General features: G+C 40.3%; 1 protein-coding gene across 1 annotated transcript in view; it reads right to left on the bottom strand.

The window, feature by feature from the left end:
- Positions 1-5,588: 5,588 nt before the first annotated feature.
- Positions 5,589-25,185, bottom strand: part of ALKBH1 (alkB homolog 1, histone H2A dioxygenase) — a 29,804-nt gene continuing 10,207 nt past the window's right edge. Inside the window, exons 4-6 of the mRNA XM_082647813.1 lie at positions 16,281-16,371; positions 7,596-7,789; positions 5,589-6,764 (exon numbers count right to left, since the gene is read on the bottom strand). Of these exons, the coding sequence (XP_082503939.1) occupies positions 6,359-6,764; positions 7,596-7,789; positions 16,281-16,371 (691 nt within the window). The 3' untranslated portion in view covers positions 5,589-6,358. The remainder of the gene's footprint in view (positions 6,765-7,595; positions 7,790-16,280; positions 16,372-25,185) is intronic.

Here is a 25,185-nt window from a genome sequence, read left to right as displayed (position 1 = left end):
GAGAAACTACTATGTGCCAGGCACTGTTCTAGAAAACTAGGGCACACCTCTGCCTCAGGGCACTTGATAATATAATATAATATAGCTTTATAATATAAACTGATAATATAATATAATAGCTTTATCAATATACTGATAATATACACTGATAATATAATAGCTTTATCAATGTAAATTGATAAAGCACTGATAATATAATAGCTTTATCAATGTAAATTTCATTTTCACACATCCCACCAACACTGGCATCCATCCATTCATTCAATATATATATAGTGAGAAACTACTATGTGCCAGGCACTGTTCTAGAAAACTAGGGCACACCTCTGCCTCAGGGCACTTAGAGTCTAGTGGTGGGAAACAATATTTTTTCCTTATTTCTTAAAAATAAGGAAAAAAGAAATTACTATTAAAAAGAAATTATTTCCTTATTTCCTATAATGAAGTTTTATGTCATAAATGCTATGGAAAATAGTGTGGTAAAGAAAATGAGGAATGGCAGTGGGGTTGAGATTTTGAATAGGATAGTGAAGGCAGGCCTCACCCCGGTGATTCTGAGCCTTCCTTGAAGGAAGTAAGTACAAATCTCAGAGAAGAGAGTGTTCTAGGCAAAGGCAAGTCCAGCTCAAAGGTCAGGTACGTGCTTGGTCTGTTCAGAGGGGCAGCAAGGAGGCCAGTGTAGCTTGAACAGAGTGGGCGAGAGGACCAAGAGAAAATGGGGGGCCAGAATGGCGAGGGACTGGTAGTCAACTAAAAGGGCTTTGGCTTTTACTCAGCGCAACAAGTGACATTAGAAAGTTTTGAGCACCAGAGTGACATGAGCTGCCTTAGGTGTTAACAGCCTCTCTCTGGCCATAGTTAAGAATAAACTATGAATAAACTATAGGAGTAGAAGGTGGGGACAAGCATGGAAGAAGTCAGAAGGCTACTGCAATAATAATCCAGTTGACGGATGATAGTGGCTTGGGTCAGGGCGCTACAGGCAAAAAGAAGGGATTAGACTCTGGATACTTTGAGAGCAGAGCCATACTGACCATTAAGAAATAGGGTGGAAGTAAAAAGAACAGTCAAGAGGTTAAAATCTCCTTAAATTTTCCAAATAGATGGGTACAAACATCTAATTTACTTACGTCTCATTGCTTTAATTTGCATTTCCCTAATCCCTCCTTACCCTCCTCTTTCTCTTGGTTAACACTTGATTTCCTTACCAACAATCCTGCTTACTGGGTAGCCTTGCTGTTTAGGCCAAACTCTGAGATTAATTTCTCATTTTAGAAGAACAGCATTGCAGAGCTGGTAGGTAACACAGGATTACTTGGTCAAACCTCCTTAAAGGTGAGAAAACTGGGTTGCTCAAAAAGGTTAACTGAGGCTCAGTGGAGTGACTTATACAAGGTCACCCAGCTAAGTGTTGGAGCTTTACTAAAATTTAGCGTTCCTGATAACCACTCTATTTCACTTTCCATCGTCTATACCATCTTCTTAGAAATCTGTTTTTCCAATAAAACTAATTGAGAACCAACAAACTCATTTCCATGAGGGCTCAAATTTGGATAGGATAGTTGATGAAAAGGATTGTCAATAAAAATTTACTACGCAGGCTAAGAAACTAGATTTGCATTGCTTTTTCCACTGTAATCTTCGAAGCAGGAGAAAACAGGTGAGGTGTCTTTCCTGCCTAGCTCTGCCAGCCCCTCATTCACACTGAGATCAGTAATCATTCCTCGGGCTCCCTTCCACCTCATTACCATTCTAATTTGCCTTAGTATAATCTACCTAGGATATTAGGGTTTTATTTTTTTCCCCTACTCTAATAAACCAACCTTTTAGATGAAGGGAAAACAGAAAAGGGGTAAGACCAGCTTATCTTAGTAAAAAAGGAATTGGGAAAATTAGAACGTGGCAAGCCAAGTCTTGCTGAGTTTGTCCTGTTCAGCACATCTCTGTCTCACTGCAGGCCTGGGATGCTTTAGGAAAAATCTGATGTAGGGTGCTGGAAACGGGCAAGAGGCTCTACTGAAATAATAAGGAAGCAGTAGTGAGAAGATCCATCTTAGCCAGATGAAAGGGCCTCAGACTGGAACGGAGCTGATGAGGGCAGTTAAAAAGGTGAGTGGACACTACAAAGCTGCTGCTGCTGAGTGCAGTGTGTGCCTTACCTGCCCCTTCCAAAAAAGCAACACAAAGGCCTTCTTCAAAAGAGCAGTTTGTGCTGGCGACAGAAAATTTGGGAGATGTAAGATTATAACCCTCCAGCCTTTTCTGTGCATACAAATTGTGCATACAAAAAGCACTGGTAAAATGCTTGTGCATTCTGTTAAGCTGTTTTTCTCAGTTAACATATTGAGCATTTCTTCTGATTACTGAATATGTCCCTAAAACGTGATTGATAGTGGTTATATAGTATCTTATTACATAAAATAGTTTCCTCCAACAAGCTCTTCTTTTTTTTTTTTTTTTTTTTGTAGTACGCGGGCCTCTCACTGTTGTGGCCTCTCCCATTGCGGAGCATAGGCTCCGGACGCGCAGGCTCAGCGGCCATGGCTCACGGGCCCAGCCGCTCCGCGGCCTGTGGGATCTCCCTGGACTGGGGCACGAACCCGTGTGTCCCCTGCATCGGCAGGCGGACTCTCAACCACTGCGCCACCAGGGAAGCCCAACAAGCTCTTCTTGTTAGACAATGCTGATGTTCCTAGATTTGCATTCTAATATATTTCAGGTAGAGGCAGAATTACAACGTAAAGGACTATTTTTTTTAATTGGAAAAAAAATTCAAGCATGTATTCTTTATTTAAAAAATGACTCAGGGACTTCCCTGGTGGCGCAGTGGTTAAGAATCCGCCTGCCAATGCAGGGGACACGGGTTCGAGCCCTGGTCCGGGAAGATCCCACATGCCGTGGAGCAACTAAGCCCATGTGCCACAACTACTGAGCCTGCGCTCTAGAGCCTGGGAGCCACAGCTACTGAAGCCCGCGTGCCACACTACTGAAGCCCGCGCGCCACACTACTGAAGCCCGCGCGCCTAGAGCCCGTGCTCCGTAACAAGAGAAGCCACCGCATCACAACAAAGGGTAGCCCCCACTCGCCGCAACCAGGGAAAGCCTGCATGCAGCAACGAAGCCAACGCAGCCATAAATAAATAAATAAATTTATTTAAAAAAAAGACAAAAAAATTTTCAATGTAAAAAAAAATAGAAATACAGAAAAGCACAAATAGAAGAAACATCAACTATAATCCCACTATCATTCACACTTTGGTATACCTATCCTTCCAGTTTTAAAAAAATATATAAACAATCTATACAGAATTAGGTTACTATGCATGGTTTCATAAGTGGGTTTTCTCATTAAACACAAGTATTTCCTCATATCTTTACTTGTTCTTCCAAAACATGAATTTTAATGGCTATAGTTTTCCTCTGTATGGTTATGTCATTTCCACTAGGATATAAGCACCACAAAAGCGGGTACTTTGTGCAAATCAAAGAACACTGCTCAATAACCATTTATTGAACACATACATGAATTTAATCAACTCCTTGTTGCTGGACATTGAGCTTATTTCAAACTATTACATTCTTATACAAAAATCTTGCAGACAGCTCTAATTACTTCCTTAGACTCAACTAGAAGTGAAATTTATTGGGTCAAATGGTACACATTTTAGAACATTATTAGGATGACCATATAATTTATCATCAAACCAGAACCCTTCTGAGAGGAAAAGGGAACATCATTCAGGCCTGCCCTGGCCCAACTGGGATGTACAACAGAATTACAGGTTACATGATGCCAAACTGAGCCTTAAAGGTTATATAGCAAGTTACACTGCCACTTGCAGAGCATGTGTGCCAGTTTCCCCAGACCTAACATTTGTGACTCCACTCTTAATATCATATACATCCTAGAACACAGAGTATCTACCCTGGCATTTTTGATATAAAATAATAAAGAAAACAAAATATCTTCCCCTTGATGTTTTCTCTTGGTTTCAGGCTCCTTTCTAGGGGTCTTGTTTCCTTTCTAGATGTTGGCAAATGTTTGCTGTACAGCCTGGATCACATCTTTTAGACTTTGTTGCAATTATTCAACTCTGTCATTTTAGCATGAAAGCAACCACAGATAATCTGGAAATGAATTAGTGTGGCTGTGTTCCAATAAAACTATTTATGGACACAGAAACTTGAATTTCATATAATTTTCATGTGTCACTAACATTATTCTTCTGAGTTTTTCCCCCCACCAGTTAAGAATGTACAAATGATTCTTAGTCCATGGGCAGTACAAAAACAGAGGGTAGCTCACAGTTTGCTGACACCTGACTTAGAAAACATCTGGTAGACAACTAAAACAAACTTGGTGGTGGGGGGGGATCATCCTCATTTAAATGTAGAAAAATCACCAACTTTTCCTTTTTCCTTGAGCTGTATCATTTCTGCTGTCAAAGTATAGTTGCATTATATACATCTTCAACTATATGTGCCTCACAGAAATATACATAAAAACGAGAGAAGTGAACTGTGCAAACAATTCTGCGCAACCCTCTCCACCCCACAAATGAGTCCAGGAGCACATCCCTAGAGGAAGCGTGGGCTGGGAGACAGGAGTCTTCCATCCTCTTGGCTGGCCTCAGTTTCCACATGCTTCTCACAGCATACATATCTTGCTTGATGGAGTGTGAGTTTACAGTTGGAACATGTATTTTTTGTAAAATATTGACCCTGAACACAAGGCAATACCTTCATCTGATAACTGACTAAAGAGCAATCTTCTAATGCTGAAAGATAAGCTGACTGCTGGATTTATTAAATGACATGTGTTGGTGTTCAGTGGGTCACATATAACGTACACAGTGTTCATATAATGTACATTATTAAAAATTTAAGGGATTTTTCCAGTGGTAATTTTAATTATATAAAATTATCCTATCACGAACGAATTTTAGAACCTATGTATGTACACATAAAGGATGAACCTGTTAACTTTTATTCCTTCAAACAAAAAAAAACCTACCAAGGATTACAATATAAACTCAATATTCAACACTCCTAAGAAAAAAAAGGCAGGACAGAGGAGAAATGCAAATTTGGCAAGTCATGTCGCAAGCAGCAGGTATCAAAGCAGCTTCTGGTCAGTCGTCCACACAAACAAATAAGCCAGAATGTTTCTAAGAGTCCAGATAGTAATAAAATATTGGCAATATTATGTTTCTAGAAAGGAGCACTAAATTTCCATTATTGTTTGAAATAGCAATATCCATCTAGGAAGATGGTAATAAATATTTTCATTTTACGAGTGAGGAAACTGAGGCCCACCGAGACAAGGTAACTTAAAGGCTCAGGGTGTACCAAGGTGAACTGGTGGGGGTGCACAGATTAAACGCAGTGCTTCATGCATTTTCCATACTGTCTACAATACCAGAAACAGCAGTGACTGGAATATCAAGGAATATTCTCTCCTGTGAGACAGCCACAAAGAATACTTAGGGCAGAAACAGCTAGAAGGCTTCAATAGCATGAATACAGCAAGTGAAAATAGGAAAAAAACGAATCCCAGAATCACCTACCCTCAAACATAGATACAGATCTTTAATTGAAAACTGAGTAAGTTTATTCATGGGGAAAACAGTTACAGAATACCCTTAGGACTTTTTTAGTCCAACAATTAAAATTGCATTTAAAAGCCAACGGGAAGAGTTTATTTACAGACCTGAAAGACATCTGGAGAAACTACTGTCCCTCTTTCCTTGGGTTTATATATATTTACCCTTTAGGCAAGAGAGATAACTGTGATTGTCTTTTCTAGGAGATGCGATTTCCAGTTCCACTGTCTTAAGTGTATAGGATTTTTCTGTGAAGGCCAGAGAAGATCAAAGAATTTGGTGTTGACTGGAAGAATTAAGAAGGTAAGACTAATGGTTGGTTCATGGAACCACAAATCACTAGATGGGGTGGTGGAAGGGGAATTATGTTTCCCATCAATAAAACCTGAGGTATTTAAAGATTCCACAGACATGGAAATTCACGTCTACCTTGCTCAGAGATAACGGCGAGGCTGAGAAGGCTGTTGTGGGAGCTCATACCTCCTTGGACTTCGCACATACGTTAGTGCCAAAACCTAACCGGGACTGGATCACGTCAAGCACTTCTCTGACCGAAGTGGTTAATCAGTTTTCTCTTCAGGATGGGTTCCAAGGCAACAGTGTGATCAATGATGAGTTTTTCCCTGTCTCTGCTTTTGGCCTGTCTTTGTGCTAAGTCTGCGGCAATACAAAACAGCACGGTCATTTACTGTTAAGACCTGCCTGAGTAAAAGAGTGGGGCTCTCCAAGTCTCAGCAGTCAGGGTTTAACCTAGCTCATTTTACTTGGCTGTTCTCATCATCCAGATGGCAGGAACCCTCTGGGGTGATGTCTCTTTTATTCTCCTCCATGAGTTCCAAAGGGAAGTCCTGACCTATGGCCAGCACCTGCCGGACAGTCATGTTAACACGAGCAGTTTTCAAGTAGCTGGCGCACACCTGCCAGTCCTCCACAGAACAGGGCTCCACCACTGAGTCTCTGGGGAGGTCAGCTGGGAGAGGCGTCTCTAGGCAGCAAGGCAAGCTTTCCCCTTCCAGACTGGGAAGGACCCTCGGGACTGCATGGTTCAACAGGCGGCTGAAACCTGACATTACCATGATGTCACCACTGTGCAAAAACATGGGGGTGGGCGCTTCATCTCTTTTGAGGCCACCCAGGAGAAAGATGGCAGACTGTCCGAAGCTATAAAAAAAAAGTAAAACAATACGAATAGTAAGTTTCTGTTACTAGCCATGACTGAGAAAGTTACTGCCCACTGCTTTATTTTTTGGTTGCACTGTGCACCTTGTGGGATCTTAGTTCCCTGACCAGGGATTGAACCTGGGTCCACAGCAGTGAAAGCATCAAGTCCTAACCACTGGACCACCAGGGAAGTCCCAATCCTCCTTTTTATACCATGCTAAGATCCTTCTTTTCTGGCTTGTGTCTATGAGCGACCAGCCCATGATCTGTTATTTAAACTTATTATAGCCCAGAGAACTGCTGCAAAATAAAATCTGAAGCAATTAAATAAGCAAATTAAAATTTATTTGGGTCCTTTAATATATATTTATAACTCCTGTTCACTTTAAAGATAAGGCAATTAATAAAAGATTCTGTTCCTGCACCTTCCTCATGAGATACAGGTGCAGTACTTTGCAGAAATATAAACTTACATTTAGGGAGAAAAGGAGAGTAAACTTTTCAGGCTTCTGTGCTTTGCTCTCCTCTATTCCAAAAAGGTTGCTCACTTTGCCTTATGGCCTCTACCACTTATCTATTCCACAGACACTGACAATACCTCTCATTATAAGACAGACTCCATGCATCTTAAACAGAAATATTCATTGTAATTTGGTCATTACTCGAAAAGGACTAGGCTAATTTTACTTATGATACATGGCTAAGATGCCCAGAAGTGAAAGATTATAGAGTCCAACCATTTAAAAAATCTAATGTTTTATTTAAGCTTAAAAGTGCTTTAGAAAAAGGAATGAACTGATAAGTAATTCAAAATCCCTAGACCCAACTTACCTGAACGAAAGCAGGGGTTTGGAGTGATCTAGTTCAGATTTGTCTACATGGATTCCTAGTGTGGAGTCTAATCGGTAGTAATTCAGGATACCTGCTTCAGCTCGGAAACCCTGAAATCCACAGGCAGCGGCTACTTGCTCTGAGAGGAAAGCCAGGTCAGAAGGGAAAGGTGTATAATGATCTGCTGAGTATTTCTTTGATAAAAGTAGGGAGAATAAGAAAAATAAACAATGATCTCAGGAAAATAGGAAAGTGTGGCATAAGATTAATTACCACTTTAAAATCATCTAATTTACATGTAATATATTGATTGATTGATTTACAATGTTGTATCAGTTTCTGCTGTACAGCAAAGTGACTCAGTTATACCTATGTATACATTCTTTTTTTTTTTTTTTTTCGGTATGCAGGCCTCTCACTGTTGTGGCCTCTTCCGTTGCGAAGCACAGGCTCTGGACGCACAGACTCAGCGGCCATGGCTCACGGGCCCAGCCGCTCCGCAGCATGTGGGATCTTCCTGGACCGGGGCACGAACCCGTGTCCCCTGCATTGGCAGGCGGACTCTCAACCACTGTGCCACCAGGGAAGCCCTACATTCTTTTTAATATTCTTTTCCACTATGGTTTATCACAGGATATGGAATATAGTTCCCTGTGCTATACAGTAGGACCTTGTTGTTTATCCATTCTCTATATAATAGTCTGCATCTGCTGACCCTAAACTTCCAATCCCTCCCTCCCCCATGGCAACCACAAGTCTGTTCTCTATTACATGCAATATTAATATAGCATGATTTACCCATCCCTCAAATACTATAGCCAGTTTGATTTTGGACCCCTCAGCCTGCAACGTAGTTTCATGTGATTTCACTGGTCAATCTGATGGGATGACATGCTCAAAACATCTGAATTTAAACCGACTTACACTGTGGTCAATGCACGACCTTAAAATGGAAGTAATTTTCAGCAATTTACCCCCTGAACTGCCTCTATTTTTTGTACCTAAGGATCATAAATATCCTTTTTCTCTTAAAAAACAAAAAAACAAAGGCCAGAATACTCTCTCTACAAAACATATACAATTTCGGAGAATGACAAGGCAGCAGCCTCCTACGCAGATGAGGCTGACGGCTAGTCTGGCTATGTAAGCCAGCAGCATCCTGATCTCTTCCTTGGGCTGATGCTCCTCTCTCATTCCTCCCGTTACTCAGTCAACCTCAAATCTGATTAGAAAATCCACTTTTGTCTCACATCCCCACTAGTGTTGACTAGCTGGAGCAATGGTCATGGCTCTGGAGAGATGTGAGGTTCTTTTTTTTTTTTTTTTGTCTTTAGTAAGTGATTATTACTGGGACAAAAGACAATTTGGTACACATCCGCTCCAAAGCACAGAGGATTCTATACAGCAGAAACAATCCATTAACAGGAATGCGAACAGTAACACCAACTAGAAACCTATCACACACACACTAATCTTTCATCCACATTTTAAAAAATGGGCTTCAGTATATTTTTGTTATTTCAGTATGTTAACAATATACTTATTTCCTGTTTCTTTCTCTTCCTCTTCTTCATTTTTCTTTTTTTATTAGTCATCAATTTTATACATATTAGTGTATACATGTCAATCCCAATCTCCCAATTCATCACACCCCCACCCCTGCCCCCCCGCCGCTTTCCCCCCTTGGTGTCTATACGTTTGTTCTCTGCATCTGTGTCTCAATTTCTGCCCTGCAAACTGGTTCATCTGTACCATTTTTCTAGGTTCCACATATATGCGTCAATATACGACATTGGTTTTTCTCTTTCTGACTTACTTCACTCTGTATGACAATCTCTAGATCCATCCACGTCTCAACAAATGACCCAATTCCATTCCTTTTTATGGCTGAGTAATATTCCATTGTATATATGTACCACATCTTCTTCATCTATTCGTCTGTCTATGGGCATTTAGGTTGCTTCCATGACCTGGCTATTGTAAATAGTGCTGCAATGAACACTGGGGTGCATGTGTCTTTTTGAATTATGGTTTTCTCTGCGTATATGCCCAGTAGTGGGATTGCTGGATCATATGGTAATTCTATTCTTAGCTTTTTTTTTTTTTTTTTTTTGCGGTACACAGGCCTCACTGCTGTGGCCTCTCCTGTTGCGGAGCACAGGCTCCAGACACGCAGGCTCAGAGGCCATGGCCCATGGGCCCAGCTGCTCTGCGGCATGTGGGATTTTCCAGGACCGGGGCACGAACCCACGTCCCCCCCATTGGCACGGGGACTCTCAACCACTGTGCCACCAGGAAAGCCCCTATGCTTAGCTTTTTAAGGAACCTCCATACTGTTCTGCATAGTGGCTGTATCAATTTACATTCCCACCAACAGTGCAAGAGGGTTTCCTTTTCTCCACACCCTCTCCAGCGTTTGTCGTTTGTAGATTTTCTGATGATGCCCAGTCTAACTGGTGTGAGGTGATAGCTCATTGTAGTTTTGATTTGCATTTCTCTAATAATTAGTGATGTTGAGTAGCTTTTCATGTGCTTCTTGGCCATCTGTCTTCTTTGGAGAATGTCTATTTAGGTCTTCTGCCCATTTTTGGATTGGATTGTTTGTTTTTTTAATATTGAGCTGCATGAGCTGTTTATATATTTTGGAGATTAATCCTTTGTCTGCTGACTTGTTTACAAATATTTTCTCCCATTCTGAGGGTTGTCTTCTAGTCTTGTTTATGGTTTCCTTTGCTGTGCAAAAGCTTTGAAGTTTCATTAGGTCCCATTTGTTTATTTTTATTTCCATTACTCTAGGAGGTGGATCAAAAAAGATCTTGCTGTGATTTATGTCAAAGAGTGTTCTTCCTATGTTTTCCTCTAAGAGTTTTATAGTGTCTGGACTTACATTTAGGTCTCTAATCCATTTTGAATTTATTTTTGTGTATGGTGTTAAGGAGTGTTCTAATTTCATTCTTTTTACACGTAGCTGTCCAGTTTTCCCAGCACCACTTACTGAAGAGACTGTCTTTTCTCCATTGTACATCCTTTCCTCCTTTGTCATAGATTAGCTGACCATAGGTGCATGGGTTTATCTCTGGGCTTTCTATCTTGTTCCATTGATCTATATTTCTGTTTTTGTGCCAGTACCATATTGTCTTGATTACTGTAGCTTTGTAGTATAGTCTGAAGTCAGGGAGTTTTATTCCTCCAGCTCTGCTTTTTTCCCTCAAGACTGCTTTAGCTATTCGGGGTCTTTTTTGTCTCCATACAAATTTTAAGAATTTTTGTTCTCGTTCTGTAAAAAATGCCATTGGTAATTTGATAGGGATTCCATTCAATCTGTAGATTGCTTTGGGTAGTAGAGTCATTTTCACAATGTTGTTTCTTCCAATCCAAGAACATGGTATATCTCTCCATCTGTTGGTATCATCTTTAATTTCTTTCATCAGTGTCTTATAGTTTCCTACATACAGGTCTTTTGTCTCCCTAGGTAGGTTTATTCCGAGGTATTTTATTCTTTTTGTCGCAATGGTAAATGGGAGTGTTTCCTTAATATCTCTTTCAGATTTTTCATCATTAGTGTATAGGAATGCAAGAGATTTCTGTGCATTAATTTTGTATCCTGCAACTTTACCAAATTTATTGATTAGCTGTAGTAGTTTTCTGGTGGCATCTTTAGGATTCTCCATGTATAGTATCATGTCATCTGCAAAGAGTGACAGTTTTACTTCTTCTTTTCCAATTTGGATTCCTTTTATTTCTTTTTCTTCTCTGATTGCTGTGGCTAGGACTTCCAAAACTATGTTGCATAATAGTGGCGAGAGTGGATATCCTTGTCTTCTTCCTGATCTTAGAGGAATTGCTTTCAGTTTTTCACCATTGAGAATGATGTTTGCTGTGGGTTTGTCGTATATGGCCTTTATTATGTTGAAGTAGGTTCCCTCTATGCCCACTTTCTGGAGAGATTTTATCATAAATCAGTGTTGAATTTTGTCAAAAGCTTTTTTTGCTTCTACTGAGATGATCATATGGTTTTTCCTTCAATTTGTTAATACAGTGTATCACATTGATTGATTTGTGTATGTTGAAGAATCCTTGCATCCCTGGGATAAATCCCACTTGATCATGGTGTACGATCCTTTCAATGTGTTGTTGGATTCCGTTTGCTAGTACTTTGTTGAGGAGTTTCACATCTATATTCATCTGTGATATTGGTCTGTAATTTTTCTTTTTTTGTAGTGTCTTTGTCTGGTTTTGGTATCAGGGTGATGGTGGCCCCATAGAATGAGTTTGGGAGTGTTCCTTCCTCTTCCATTTTTTGGAAGAGTTTGAGAAGGATGGGTGTTAGCTCTTCTCTAAGTGTTTGATAGAATTCACCTGTGAAGCCATCTGGTCCTGGACTTTTGTTTGTTGCAAGATTTTTAATCACAGTTTCAATTTCATTACTTGTAACTGCTTTTGCTGCATCCCACAGGTTTTGGATTGCCGTGTTTTCATTGTCATTTGTCTCTAGGTATTTTCTGATTTCCTCTTTGACTACTTCAGTGATCTCTTGGTTATTTAGTAACATATTGTTTAGCCTCCATGTGTTTGTGAGTTTTACATTTTTTCCCTGTAATTCATTTCTAATCTCATAGTGTTGTGGTCAGAAAAGATGCCTGATATGAGTTAATTTTTTAAAAATTTACTGAGGCTGGATTTGTGACCCAAGATGTGATCTATACTGGAGAATGTTCTGTGTGCACTTGAGAAGAAAGTGTAATCTGTTGTTTTTGGATGGAATGTCCTATAAATATCAATTAAATCTATCTGTTCTATTGTGTCATTTAAACCTTGTGTTTCCTTATTTATTTTCATTTTGGATGATCTGTCCATTGGTGTAAGTGAGGTGTTAAAGTCCCCCACTATGATTGTGTTACTGTCGATTTCCTCTTTTATAGCTGTTAGCAGTTGCCTTATGTATTGAGGTGCTCCTATGTTGGGCGCATATATATTCATAATTGTTATATCTTCTTCTTGGATTGATCTCTTGATCATTATGCAGTTTCCTTCCTTGTCTCTTGTAACATTCTTTATTTTAAAGTCTATTTTATCTGACATGAGTATTGCTACTCCAGCTTTCTTTTGATTTCCATTTGCATGGAATATCTTTTTCCATCCCCTCACTTTCAGTCTGTATGTGTCCCTATGTCTGAAGTGGGTCTCTTGTAGACAGCATATAGATGGGTCTTGTTTTTGTATCCATTCAGCAAGCCTGTGTCTTTTGGTTGGAGCATTTAATCCCTTCACATTTAAGGTAGTTATTGACATGTATGTTCCTATGACCATTTTCTTAATTGTTCTGGGTTTGTTTTCGTAAGTCCTTTTCTTCTCTTGTGTTTCCCACTTAGAGAAGTTCCTTTAGCATTTGTTGTAGAGCTGGTCTGGTGGTGCTGAATTCTCTTAGCTTTCGCTTGTCTGTAAAGCTTTTGATTTCTCCATCGAATCTGAATGAGATCCTTGCCGGGTAGAGTAATCTTGGTTGTAGGTTATTCCCTGTCATCACTTTAATTATATCATGCCATTCCCCTCTGGCTTGTAGAGTTTCTGCTGAGAAATCAGCTGTTAACCTTATGGGAGTTCCCTTGTATGTTATTTGCCGTTTTTCCCTTGCTGCTTTCAATAATTTTTCTTCATCTTTAATGTTTGCCAATTTGATTACTATGTGTCTCGGTGTGTTTCTCCTTGGGTTTATCCTGTATGGGACTCTCTACGCTTCCTGGACTTGGTGGCTATTTCCTTTCCCATGTTAGGGAAGTTTTTGACTATAATCTCTTCAAATATTTTCTTGGGTCCTTTCTCTCTCTCTTCTCCTTCTGGGACCCCTATAATGCGAATGTTGTTGCGTTTAATGTTGTCCCAGAGGTCTCCTAGGCTGTCTTCATTTCTTTTCATTCTTTTTTCTTTATTCTGTTCCGCAGCAGAGAATTCCACCATTCTGTCTTCCAGTTCGCTTATCTGTTCTTCTGCCTCAGTTATTCTGCTATTGATTCCTTCTAGTGTAGTTTTCATTTCAGTTATTGTATTGTTCATCTGTTTGTTTGCTCTTCAATTCTTCTAGGTCTTTGTTAAACATTTCTTGCATCTTCTCGATCTTTGCCCCCATTCTTTTTCCGAGGTCCTGGATCATCTTCACTACCATTCTGAATTCTTTTTGTGGAAGGTTGCCTATCTCCACTTCATTTAGTTGTTTTTCTGGGGTTTTATCTTTTTCTTTCATCTGGTACATAGCCCTCTGCCTTTTCATCTTGTCTATCTTTCTGTAAATGTGGTTTTTTTCCCCACAGGCTACAGGATTGTAGTTCTTCTTGCTTCTGCTGTCTGCCCTCTGGTGGATGAGGCTATCTAAGAGGCTTGTGCAAGTTTCCTGATGGGAGGGACTGGTGGTGGGTAGAGCTGGCTGTTGCTCTGGTGGGCAGAGCTCAGTGAAACTTTAATCGGCTTGACTGCTGATGGGTGGAGCTGGGTCGCCCCTCCCACCCCGCCCCGCATTGGTTTTCTGGCCTGAGGCGACCCAACACTGGAGACTACCTGGGCTGTTTGTTGGGGCTAATGGCGGACTCTGGGAGGGCTCACACCAAGGAGTACTTCCCAGAACTTCTGCTGGCAGTGTCCTTGTCCCCACGGTGAGCCACAGCCAACCCCCGCCTCTGCAGGAGACCCTTCAACAGTAGCAGGTACGTCTGGTTCAGTCTCCCCTGGGGTCACTGCTCCTTCCCCTGGGTCCCAATGTGTACACTACTTTGTGTATGCCCTGCAAGAGTGCAGTCTCTATTTCCCACAGTCCTGTCAAAGTCATGCAATCAAATCCCACTAGCCTTCAAAGTCTGATTCTCTAGGAATTTCTCCTCCCGTTGCCAGACCCCCAGGTTGGGAAGCCTGACGTGGGGCTCAGAACCTTCACTCCAGTGGGTGGACTTCTGTGGTATAAGTGTTCTCCAGTCTGTGAGTCACCCACCCAGCAGTTATGGGATTTGATTTTACTGTGAGTACACCCCTCCTACCATATCATGGTGGCTTCTCCTTTGTCTTTGGATGTGGGGTATCTTTTTTTGGTGAGTTCCAGTGTCTTCCTGTCGATGATTGTCCAGCAGCTAGCTGTGATTCTGGTGTTCTCACAAGAGGGAGTGAGAGCACGTCCTTCTACACCAGCGTCTTGGTTCAGGGCTGAGAAGTGAGCTTTAACTTTTCATTAAGAAAGACTTTTCTGAAAAGTCTTTGATGGATGGCCAAGCCTTTTCAGTTGGAATGTGTTTTACTTTTTTCTTCTTTTCCTGAACTGCATATGAGAGCTCCTATTTAATTTCTGAAAACTAAGGGTGTAGTTAGAGAACTTTAAGGTTTTCTCTAACATTTTGTTTTAGTCCTTCAGAAGACCAGCCACTTAGAGCTCTTATTCTATCACTAGATTGCCTCTGCTATAATATAAGAATTACCTTTTTGGGCTTTCATCCCTATCCAAACTGTCTATGTACTACTCTTCTTTCTTAATTCTCTTTCTCTTTTTCTGATTACCCTTTCAGTGCTTTTGATAATTTTCACTCCATGTTTTTCTTAGTAAATGAGGCTAACTTATTCTTTGGAGAATAACAATATCTACAGTAAAATTCATATCATAAAAAACAATAAGCTAACATTTATGGTGTTAATACATTTAACTGCTTAGAATAGCCAGGTGCTGTTGTTAATACTACAAAGGTGTTAATCATTTAATCCTCACAACCACCTTATGAGGGAGGCACTATCCATATTGAAGGCAAGATTCAAATCCAAGGTGTCTAACCCAAAGAAAACCACATGGCCATTTCCCCAAATACAGATGTCTAGTTTTCCATTAAATCTATATCACTGAAAATAAGAATTTTATCATGAATAGTTCTGAGCAACATTTACCATTATTTTGAGTAGTTAACATATTTATTAATGAGCTGGGTTGACTGAAACTATGGAGCTCTTAAAAAGTAACTGATTAGTAGGAAGATGGTCTATACTAATTTGCTTTATTCAGTTTACTCTCAGAATTAGTCCTTCCACTTGGTGGCAAACATATCATTGCGAAAAGAAGCACTGAGATGCCAGCGATAAAGGAGGCGTTTTCTGAATCGTAGGGGTCACAAAAGAAGAAATTGTACCTCAAGAAAACATGGAACTTTGTTAACTGTAGGACATTCTTTCCCATCTCTCTCCTGCTCAGACCTTATACAGCAGTCAAAGGCGTCTAGATCTTGGAAGTTCTTTTGTGAGTTGATGGAAGAGAATACCAGAAGCACATGGAGCTTCTTTTACTCCAGGCACATATTATGTAGAAAATAAATGATCAACAAACACTAAATAATAATGGAAATAAAGATTGTAATTGAGAACTGCTCTTGAATACAGTAAAGAAAAATCTGTATCCCTGAAACCTCCCCAGAAGAAGCACCAATGACTTCTGATAAAATAATATAACCTGAGAACATATGAAAAAGTAATTTTCTCTTGATAAATTATTCATTCCTCTCGAGATACCATATCAAGAGGATTTTAGGAGGGAATAAATGAAAGAAATCCTTCCACATATGTATAATCTGATACTTTAAGCTTGGCCAGGAAGAAGTCAAACTATGTGGGCCCAAAAAGAATAAAAATGGAAAAACAATGGAATTAGCAAGAAAATTTTAATACCTTATTGTCCCAGTTATAATGGTAGCCTAGGGTCACCCAGCGCAGTTTCTCTAGTAAACTTCGGGGTCTCCGTTTATTCACTTCTTTATACCTGCAAAGATTGGAGACAAAAATGATTTATTCACTTCAAATGGCAGCAATAGCCTGTTGTATGGATCCTGGAGTCTAAATTTGGTATTCTATATAAGCTGTTAGCCAAGACCTCCACAGGGGAAATTAGAACAGAAATGAGTTGACCAAGAATACAATACTACTGGGGCTTCCCTGGTGGTGCAGTGGTTGAGAATCTGCCTGCCAATGCAGGGGACACGGGTTCGAGCCCTGGTCTGGGCGGATCCCACATGCTGCGGAGCAACTGGGCCCACGAGCCACAACTACTGAGCCTGCGCGTCTGGAGCCTGTGCTCCGCAACAAGAGAGGCCGCGACAGTGAGAGGCCCGCGCACTGCGATGAAGAGTGGCCTCCGTTCGCCACAACTAGAGAAAGTCCTCTCACAGAAACGAAGACCCAACACAGCCAAAAATAAATAAATTTATAAAAAAAGAATACAATACTACTAAAACACATGTTAGCATTTCTAATTTCTAATCGTTGGTTCTAAATCCTCTGCTGAATGGGATCAATTTTAAATGTCGAGTTTCCAGCATCTCAATAATAATTAAACAAAATGACAACAGAAATGCCTTTACCAGTCCATGGGAAATGGGACAAAGAGCCCTACAGATAACCGAAAATTTGGCTAACAGAACATGTTCAATTTGGTTTGCTAAAAGCAGGACGTGATTAATTACAGCTATCAACTATGTCTAGAATAATGGCGGCTTCCCAGAATTGCAATTTGGGGAAAAAACATTTGGCAAAATACAGTATACAATCAAAAATTACTGGTTTAACATGACTTCTTTAACCCCATATAACAACTTAGATAACTGAGGCCCAGCTAACAATTAAGGGCCACTGTAATTGATTTGGTTTCTGACATTCCCTTATTCAAACCACAGGAGGTTTCTGTAAAATGGAGGTATCATTTCTGTAATTATACCTTGTTTAATCAAATCTATGGGATTAACTACTCTTTTTTTTTTTTTTGGCTGCGCTGCATGGCTTGCGGGATCTTAGTTCCCCGACCAGGGATTGAACCCAGGTCATTTGTCAGTGAAAGCACGGAGTCCTAACCACTGGACCATCAGGGAATTCCCTAACTACTCTCCTTCTAAAGAGGAAGATTGTTTGATTTACCTCTAAGTATCTAAAAATACAAGAATGCTAGGTCTAATCATTTTATTTAGTTTGTTTTTTCTATGTAATTTACATCATTAATGAATCAAAAAAATTTTTGGGGGGGTCTAGGAACCACTGCTCTTTAAAAAAGAAAAGATTAGGCTGCTTTAAGGAGTTTATATTTTGACAGGAGATGACAGATAAGTATAAGAAATGAGGGGAAAATTTAAGGCAGTATAAAATTTGGCACTAAACTGAATAGCACAAGACTTGGAGGGCCACTAGAATTAAGAAAAAGCAGAGCTCAAAGTCAACTGTCTAATCAGTTAAGGCTTCATGGCAGAGTTGGGGAGTTGAGTATGGCATTGAAGAATGGTCAGCATTTAAACAAGGAATGATGCAATAGGCAATATAGACACAAAGCATGAACAGAAGCCAAGGATTTATTACAGGCTCACACTGTAAGTGGCACTCATCTTGAGGTCTGACAAAGTTTACAGAATAGATGCTATCTGTCCTCAAAGAGTTTACATTCTAAGGAGATTGCCACACAGACATACATCAAGACCAGTAACTCAATAAAAAGAATGGATCAAACACTGATATATTGAGGACAGCTGTGAAGAAAGAAGCATAGCAGGTCCGACTGCTATCCTTTGAAAGCACTGCATATTAGGTTGGCCCTTGGCAAGAATCTGGAACTTGGATTCTGGGGAGGTTCACACCATTGCCAGAACTCACTGTGCCTACATTGTCTGTATAAACAATACAGTTCATGCTGAACACCTGCCTCCCTTCTGGGAGTCTGAATTTTTGTCAGGCAGAGACTGCCTATGTGCCATCCCCTAGTAAAAATCTGGGCACTGAGCTTCTTTAAATCATACTGATGCTGCTGGTCCAGGAACCACACTTTTCTAGCCAAAATTAAAAAACAAAACACCTTCTATCTCTTTCTAGCTCAATAAGAGATCATTTTATTCTTGACAAAGAACCCCAAATCAGATTGATCTGTACAAATAAAGATAACAAGGCAGCTCTGAAAACTTGACGGCATTTTAGACATTTTATATGGCACCAATAAGCTGCTTTTCATCAAAAGATTGGGTCTAATGTTCTTTAAGAACAGGGTATACATTATTATAATTAACACAGGTTTATGGTATTAATAAAATTATCAAAATTATAGTAACAACCAAACACGAACATATAGTCTATAACATATCCTTTAAAATTTAGTTTCTTTTTTAGGAAACCAAAAAGAACATGTCTTTTCTACCTTAACTGTATCACTATAAAAAAGGCTTTGGGTTTTGCCTATATTATAGAGGGGGATAGGTCCAGGATGCAAAAGAAGTCAGAGAAGAGCCATGCTTTCACAAGCAATAAGTCCAGTCCTCATAACAAAAAGGAAAAAAAAAGCTTAAAGACGCTTAGTGAAAGAACAGTTGTGATCACCGAGTATGCCATTTTGAGGTGAAAATGTGTGTGTGTGTGTGTGTGTGTGTATGTATGTACTGTGTTAGACCCAGGTAGGTATGAGATTCTATCCCTTATTTCATATCCTCTTCTGAGAACTTGACTTCCATTCTTGCCTTTGTATAGAATTTCTGGAAGGAAAAGTAGCAACAATTGTTGAAACACTTGCCTTCAAGATGTGAGAGAAGGACTGGCCAGTGCTAGACATTTCTTGTCTTAGTACCATTTAGGGACCTTTCTGGTCCCCACGGGCCTCGTGGGTTAACAAAGATTCCAAAAAATTCACTTGAACATTGTGAATAGTATAAGGCCCAAACCAAGTTTCACATGCTCCCAGATCTTTTTCAAACAGAAAATACTGAGGGATTAATGAAAGGATGGGTGGGCTGTTCTTTTTTTGTACCTGATTTGTCCAAAAAAGAAGCCAAGAAGGCTCAGTGCCAGTGGAGCCACTTATCCACCCAAAGGAAGGCAGGGAATATGCTGGCACCTAACCTAACTTTAAATCTTCACCCAATTATCCAAAAGAATGTTTTCAAGCAGGTGTGACCCTAATTATTGGTTCTCACTGCAAACAGAAACATGCTGCCCCTCCAGGCACTAGCTGGAGGATGATGGATGGGTGGGCTGGCACCTTCTCCCCTGGTGAATGTGCCCACCCAGCACTTTGCTCACTTTCTGTCAGGGGTAAAATCTTAATGTAAGCGTTGGCATTTCTTTCAGCAATCTCATCCTATAGCACTGCTTTCAACTGAACCCTAACTGGGTGGAAACGAACTCCTGTCCTGCTTGTCCACTCTCTATGCAGTGGGTAAGCACTGGTATTTTCTTTTCTTTCTTGCCTCAAGGGACAGTAGTGAACCATTGTGAAAGCAAAACTACTCACTCAGGGCAGAAGTCTGAAGGTTGTTTATGACAGAAAACCTTCAAAATCCTATTGCAGGTATTGCTTTTTCGATCATTTTTAAAGATTTAGGGATTGAGTCTTTCACAACTCTGAATATTTCCCTCCACGACTACAGCTTTCTGTCCTTCATCCTTTCCTAGTCTCTCATTTCCATTAAAGCTAAAATTCCATCTCCTGTCCCTAGAACTCCATTTTTTCAGTATTTGAGTGCTTCCAGTTTTGTTTCCCTTCTCAACCTGAATCTGTCAGTCAGCGCAAATAGACATCCAACTCTACCTTAACACTCTTTTGCTATCTTGCAAATGTTAGTCTTATCTAATCTTCTACCTTCTGCTGTAAACTTTCACCATTTATCCAAAGTCCTCAGTCCTGCTCTTGCTCCCTTCCAGGACAAGGAGAATACAGAGGCCTGATCAAGTGATCCAGTTACTGATTTCAACTTTCCTCCCCTACACCTCTAAACTTTTTGAAATCCTTACTCTGTCCTTCCTTCCTGGTTTCAGCAGTGGTCTTACTTCTTTTCATTAAGGCCAATTCTCCATCTATACTATCTCCCATTTCCCTGATGTGGCCTCTGAGGCCCTTCTCCATTATCATCCTTCTTCTCATATTTTCAACTCTTCCTGTGTACTTGTTTCTTCCTCTTGATCTGCAAAAATGTTCAACATTTCCACATACTTGAGAAAACATCATTTCAACTTGACCTCTTACTCGGATACCCTATATGTCCTGCCTCCCTCTGCTCCACATTGCTTCTTCTCTTCACAATTAAATGTTCCTAAAAGGACTCAATATTTGCTGCCCCCACCCCTCCTCTGAGATCTGACTTTTGCTTACACCACTCTACCAAAACTAGTTTAGTTTCAATTATACCATTTAATTGTCAAATCCCAGGCCTACAGACATGGTTGGTCCTTCTCTTATTTTGGAAACACTTCCCTGCCTTGGCTTCTAATAGTACCTTTTTTCCCACCCAGAGCTGATGCTTCCTAGGGCCAATCGCCGCCTTTCTCTGTATGTTTTCCATAAACAAACAAAAAAACACATTATTCCCACTGTTTGCTTCACTATGGCCTTCATGTGTAACTCCCACATCTATATCTATCTCTGCTTCTCTCCCTCTCTCTCATTATGCTCCTAAGCTCAGTTCCATATTTCCAAAGGCATACTAGACATCTCCATGTGGATACTCCACAGGCATTTCAAAAACAATAAGCCCCAAACTACACTAAGGATCACCTCTGCTCATTCTCCTCTTCCTCCAAACCCTATTTCCATTAAATCTTAGTATATAATGTTCCACTGAGGAACACGGAGGTGCAGGTATGTTTTTGAGATAATGATTTTGTTTTCTTTGGATACAGACTGAGAAGTGGAATTGCTAGATCATATGGTAGTTCTATTTTTAATTTTCTGAGAAACTTCTATACTGTTTTGCATAAATAAATAATTACAGCATTATTTACAACAGCCAAGACATGGAAACAACCTAAGGGTCCAACAACAGATGAATGGATAAAGAAGATGTGATACACACACAGAATATTATTCAGTCATAAAAAAGGGAAATCCTGCCATTTGTGACAACTTGGATGAAACTTGATGGCATTATGCTAAATGGAATAAATCAGAGAAAGACAAACGATCATACTTTTATGTGGACTCTAAAAAATCTAAAATAGAACAGACTCGTGGTTGCCAGAGGCGGGGGTGGTGTGTGTGTGTGTGTGTGTGTGTGTGTGTGTGTGTGTGAGAGAGAGAGAGAGAGAGAGAGAGAGAGAGAGAGAGAGAGAGAGAGAGAGAGAGAGAGAGAGAGAGAAATGGGTAAAGGTGGTCAAAAGATAAAAACTTGTCATTGTAAGAGAAGTAAGTTTTGGGGATGTAAAGTACAGCATGGTGACTATAGTTAACACTGTATTATATACTAGAAAGTTGCTAAGAGAGTAGATCTTAAAAGTTCTTATCACCAAGAAAAATAATTTGTAATGATGTGAGGTGACTAACGTGAACGAAGTTTATCGTGATAACCATCTGGAATATATACACGTATGAAATCATCATGCTGTACACCCTGGACTAACACACTGTTATGTGTCAATTACCTCAATAAACTTGGGGGAACCCCCACAACTGAAGTGTAAACCTGCCTGTCACTTAGAAATCTGTGCATAATCCTTAACTACTTCTCTGTCACTTTTCATAATCTCTTGGTTCCCAAGCCCTATACAAAATGTCTTTTCCAGGCCTTTTTCATCTTTTGTGTGGGTTATTAAGCTAAATTCTTTCTTTTTTTGGCCGCACCGCACAGCATGCAGGATCTTAGCTCTCCGACCAGGGACTGAACCCGCGCCCCCTGCAGTGGAAGTGCGGAGTCTTAACCACTGGACCGCCAGGGAAGTCCCTTAAGCTAAATTCTTTTTTTTTTTTTGTGGTACGCGGGCCTCTCACTGTTGTGGCCCCTCCCGTCCGGACGCGCAGGCTCAGCGGCCACGGCTCACAGGCCCAGCTGCTCTGCGGCATGTGGGATCTTCCCGGACCGGGGCACGAACCCGTGTCCCCTGCATCGGCAGGCGGACCCTCAACCACTGTGCCACCAGGGAAGCCCAAGCTAAGTTCTTAATTGTACTTTTTGCAATGACTAAATTTTCAATCCATTTTCCTCACTGCCACAAGAATTATCTCTCTAAAGTGAAAAATCTATTACTAATCTTGATGAATTCCTCCTGTTTATAAGGACAAAGTGCACATTTTCCTATTGTGAAATGAAATTTATGTTTTATGGCAAGACGAGATAAATTCATTCATTCATTCATTCATTTGCTGCGCCGCACTTTTTTGTGAGATCTTAGTTCCTTGACCAGGGGCTGAACCCAGGCCCTTGGCAGTGACAGTGTGGAGTCTTAACCATTGGACCGCCAGGGAACTCCCAAGACGAGAAAAATTTAAACATAAAAAAATCTTCTCTGCCCTTTGGCTCCCTCTCTTCCCCTTACTGTGCATTGTGTATCTGCATTATGCATCGAGCAAACCTCCCCCCATAGGCAGAAATACCTGCTCACGTAAAGAGCAACATTCTCTTAGCAACAAGACAACTCCTTAAAAGATAATGTTCCTTCTTGATCTTGTAAGGGGATGCTTAGATCTGGATTGTGTAAATTGTCAATAATCCATCACTTAATATACAACTCTCTGTGTCAAAAAACTTATATAACTGTGCCTTGACTTCTAATGGCTGAACAGTGCTTGGAGCTTTCTGACATGCTGTTCCCAAATAATAATCCTCAATTTGGCTCCAATAAAATGTTTCCATTTCTTTCTTAGATCGATTAATTAATTTTTTGTCTACAGTATATGGCATGCAAACCCCCTTATAATCTGGCACAAACCTTTCTACGTTCATCTTCAAACATTTCCTACAAGGTAACCTACCCTCCTTCTTTCATGGCTGTGTTTTTGACCATACAATTTTCTACTGAAATGCTCTCTCCTCTCCTACTCTACTCTCTGCATAGCAGATTTTTCTAACTTGCTTTTCCACACAGTTTAAACACTTAAGGGAAATCTTTATCCTCGACTCAGTCTCTCCCTCTATCTACTGTGCCCATACAGCACCTTGCAACTTCCTCTATCAAAGAATACAGCTTTAGTGCTGTAAATATCTTATGAAAGCACCTGAATTCCTCCTTTAATAGTCCCTTCCTCAAAGACATGTAATGAGTTTTATATCCATGCTAGCACCAAATATTTCCTAAAGCACAAATGTACATTATTTAATAAATTAATGAAAATAAGATGGAAAGGTATTGTACTATACAGTTTTTAATTGATGATTCTCAAGTTCAGCATTATGCTTTTATTGGACTAATAGAGAAGATATCAATTTACTTAAAATTAGTATTTACTGAACACCTTCTAATATATACTAAGAATTGTGGTTGGTGCCAAGGCTACAAGAATTTCAAGGTCTGGGGGCAGGGATGGGGCAGGGCAGGTAGTAGGAAGGAGAAGGGGGCAGATGACAGGATTCACTACAATAAATGCTGTAACAGCATCATAAAGTCTTAAAGAAATAGAAAGGGGAAGGAATTAATTCTGCTTCCACATTGAGAATATCAATGGAAAAAAGCACACATACAAAAATGGATACAAAGCACTTCATAAGCTAACTTATGGAATAAATAAAGCTAAGTTGCTTTATTTAAATGTATATTTTCCCTTGCCTTATTCTTTTTTTTCTTTTTCCCCGGTATGCGGCCTCTCACTGTTGTGGCCTCTCCCGGATGCACAGGCTCAGCGGCCATGGCTCACAGGCCCAGCCGCTCCGCGGCATGTGGGATCTTCCCGGACCGGGGCACAAACCCGTGTCCCCTGCATCGGCAGGCGGACTCTCAACCACTGTGCCATCAGGGAAGCCCTGCCTTATTCTTTAAAAAGTTATTTTTGAATAGATAATACATTCACAAAATTCAAAAGGCATAAAAAAGTATCCATTAACTAAGTAATTCTACAAATATTTATTTAGTAACTACCATGCACTGAAGAATAAAAACACAGGGCAAAGGGATAAAGAGGACGGGAAACAGGGGCTATTTTTAATTGAATAAAGGAATCATCTCATAAAATGACACCAGAACAAACAGCTTGTACAAAGAATCTGAGTATGCCTGATGTGTTTAAGGAACAGAATGGAAGCCAGTACTGCTGGAGAATAAATGAAAAGGAATAGGAGATGAGGTGGGAGAGCCAGATCATCTAGGCCTCATGGCCTTGATAAAGACGTCTGATTTTATTCTAAGTGTGATGGGGCTGTAAACAAAGAATCTGACTGGCCTTTGTCCTTGGTTCTTTACAGCAAGGTTTTAAACCCTTGGAATTTCTGGGAGGGATAGGAGTATTTGTTATTCACTGTGGACCCTAAGACCACACCTGAATTTATGCTTAAAAGATGACTCAGGATGTGGGTTTGTTAAGCTAGAAAGACCAATGTCAACTTAGAGGGTTTAGGCTTGAAGTGATATTAGCATGACCTACTCGATAGGTGGAGGGCTAGAGACTGAGTTCAAGCATGCGGCCAATGAGTCAATCAGTCATGTTCAAGTAGTGAAATCCCAATAAAGCTGTGAACACTAGGCCTTGGGAGAGCTTCCTGGGAGGGCTACATGCCCTGATTCCATGGGAAGAGGACATGGAAGCTCTGTATTCAGGACCCTCCAAGACATCACCCTACAGATCTCTTCATTGGATGGCCCTGATTTGTATCCTTTATAGTGAAATTATAATCATAAGTATAATGCTTTCTTG

Source organism: Grampus griseus, assembly GCF_964374135.1.
Source record: "Grampus griseus genome assembly, chromosome: 2".
In the NCBI taxonomy this organism is placed as follows: Eukaryota; Metazoa; Chordata; class Mammalia; order Artiodactyla; family Delphinidae; genus Grampus; species Grampus griseus.
Note: the sequence above shows the minus strand (reverse complement) of the source record. Positions and strands in the feature narration are given on the sequence as shown.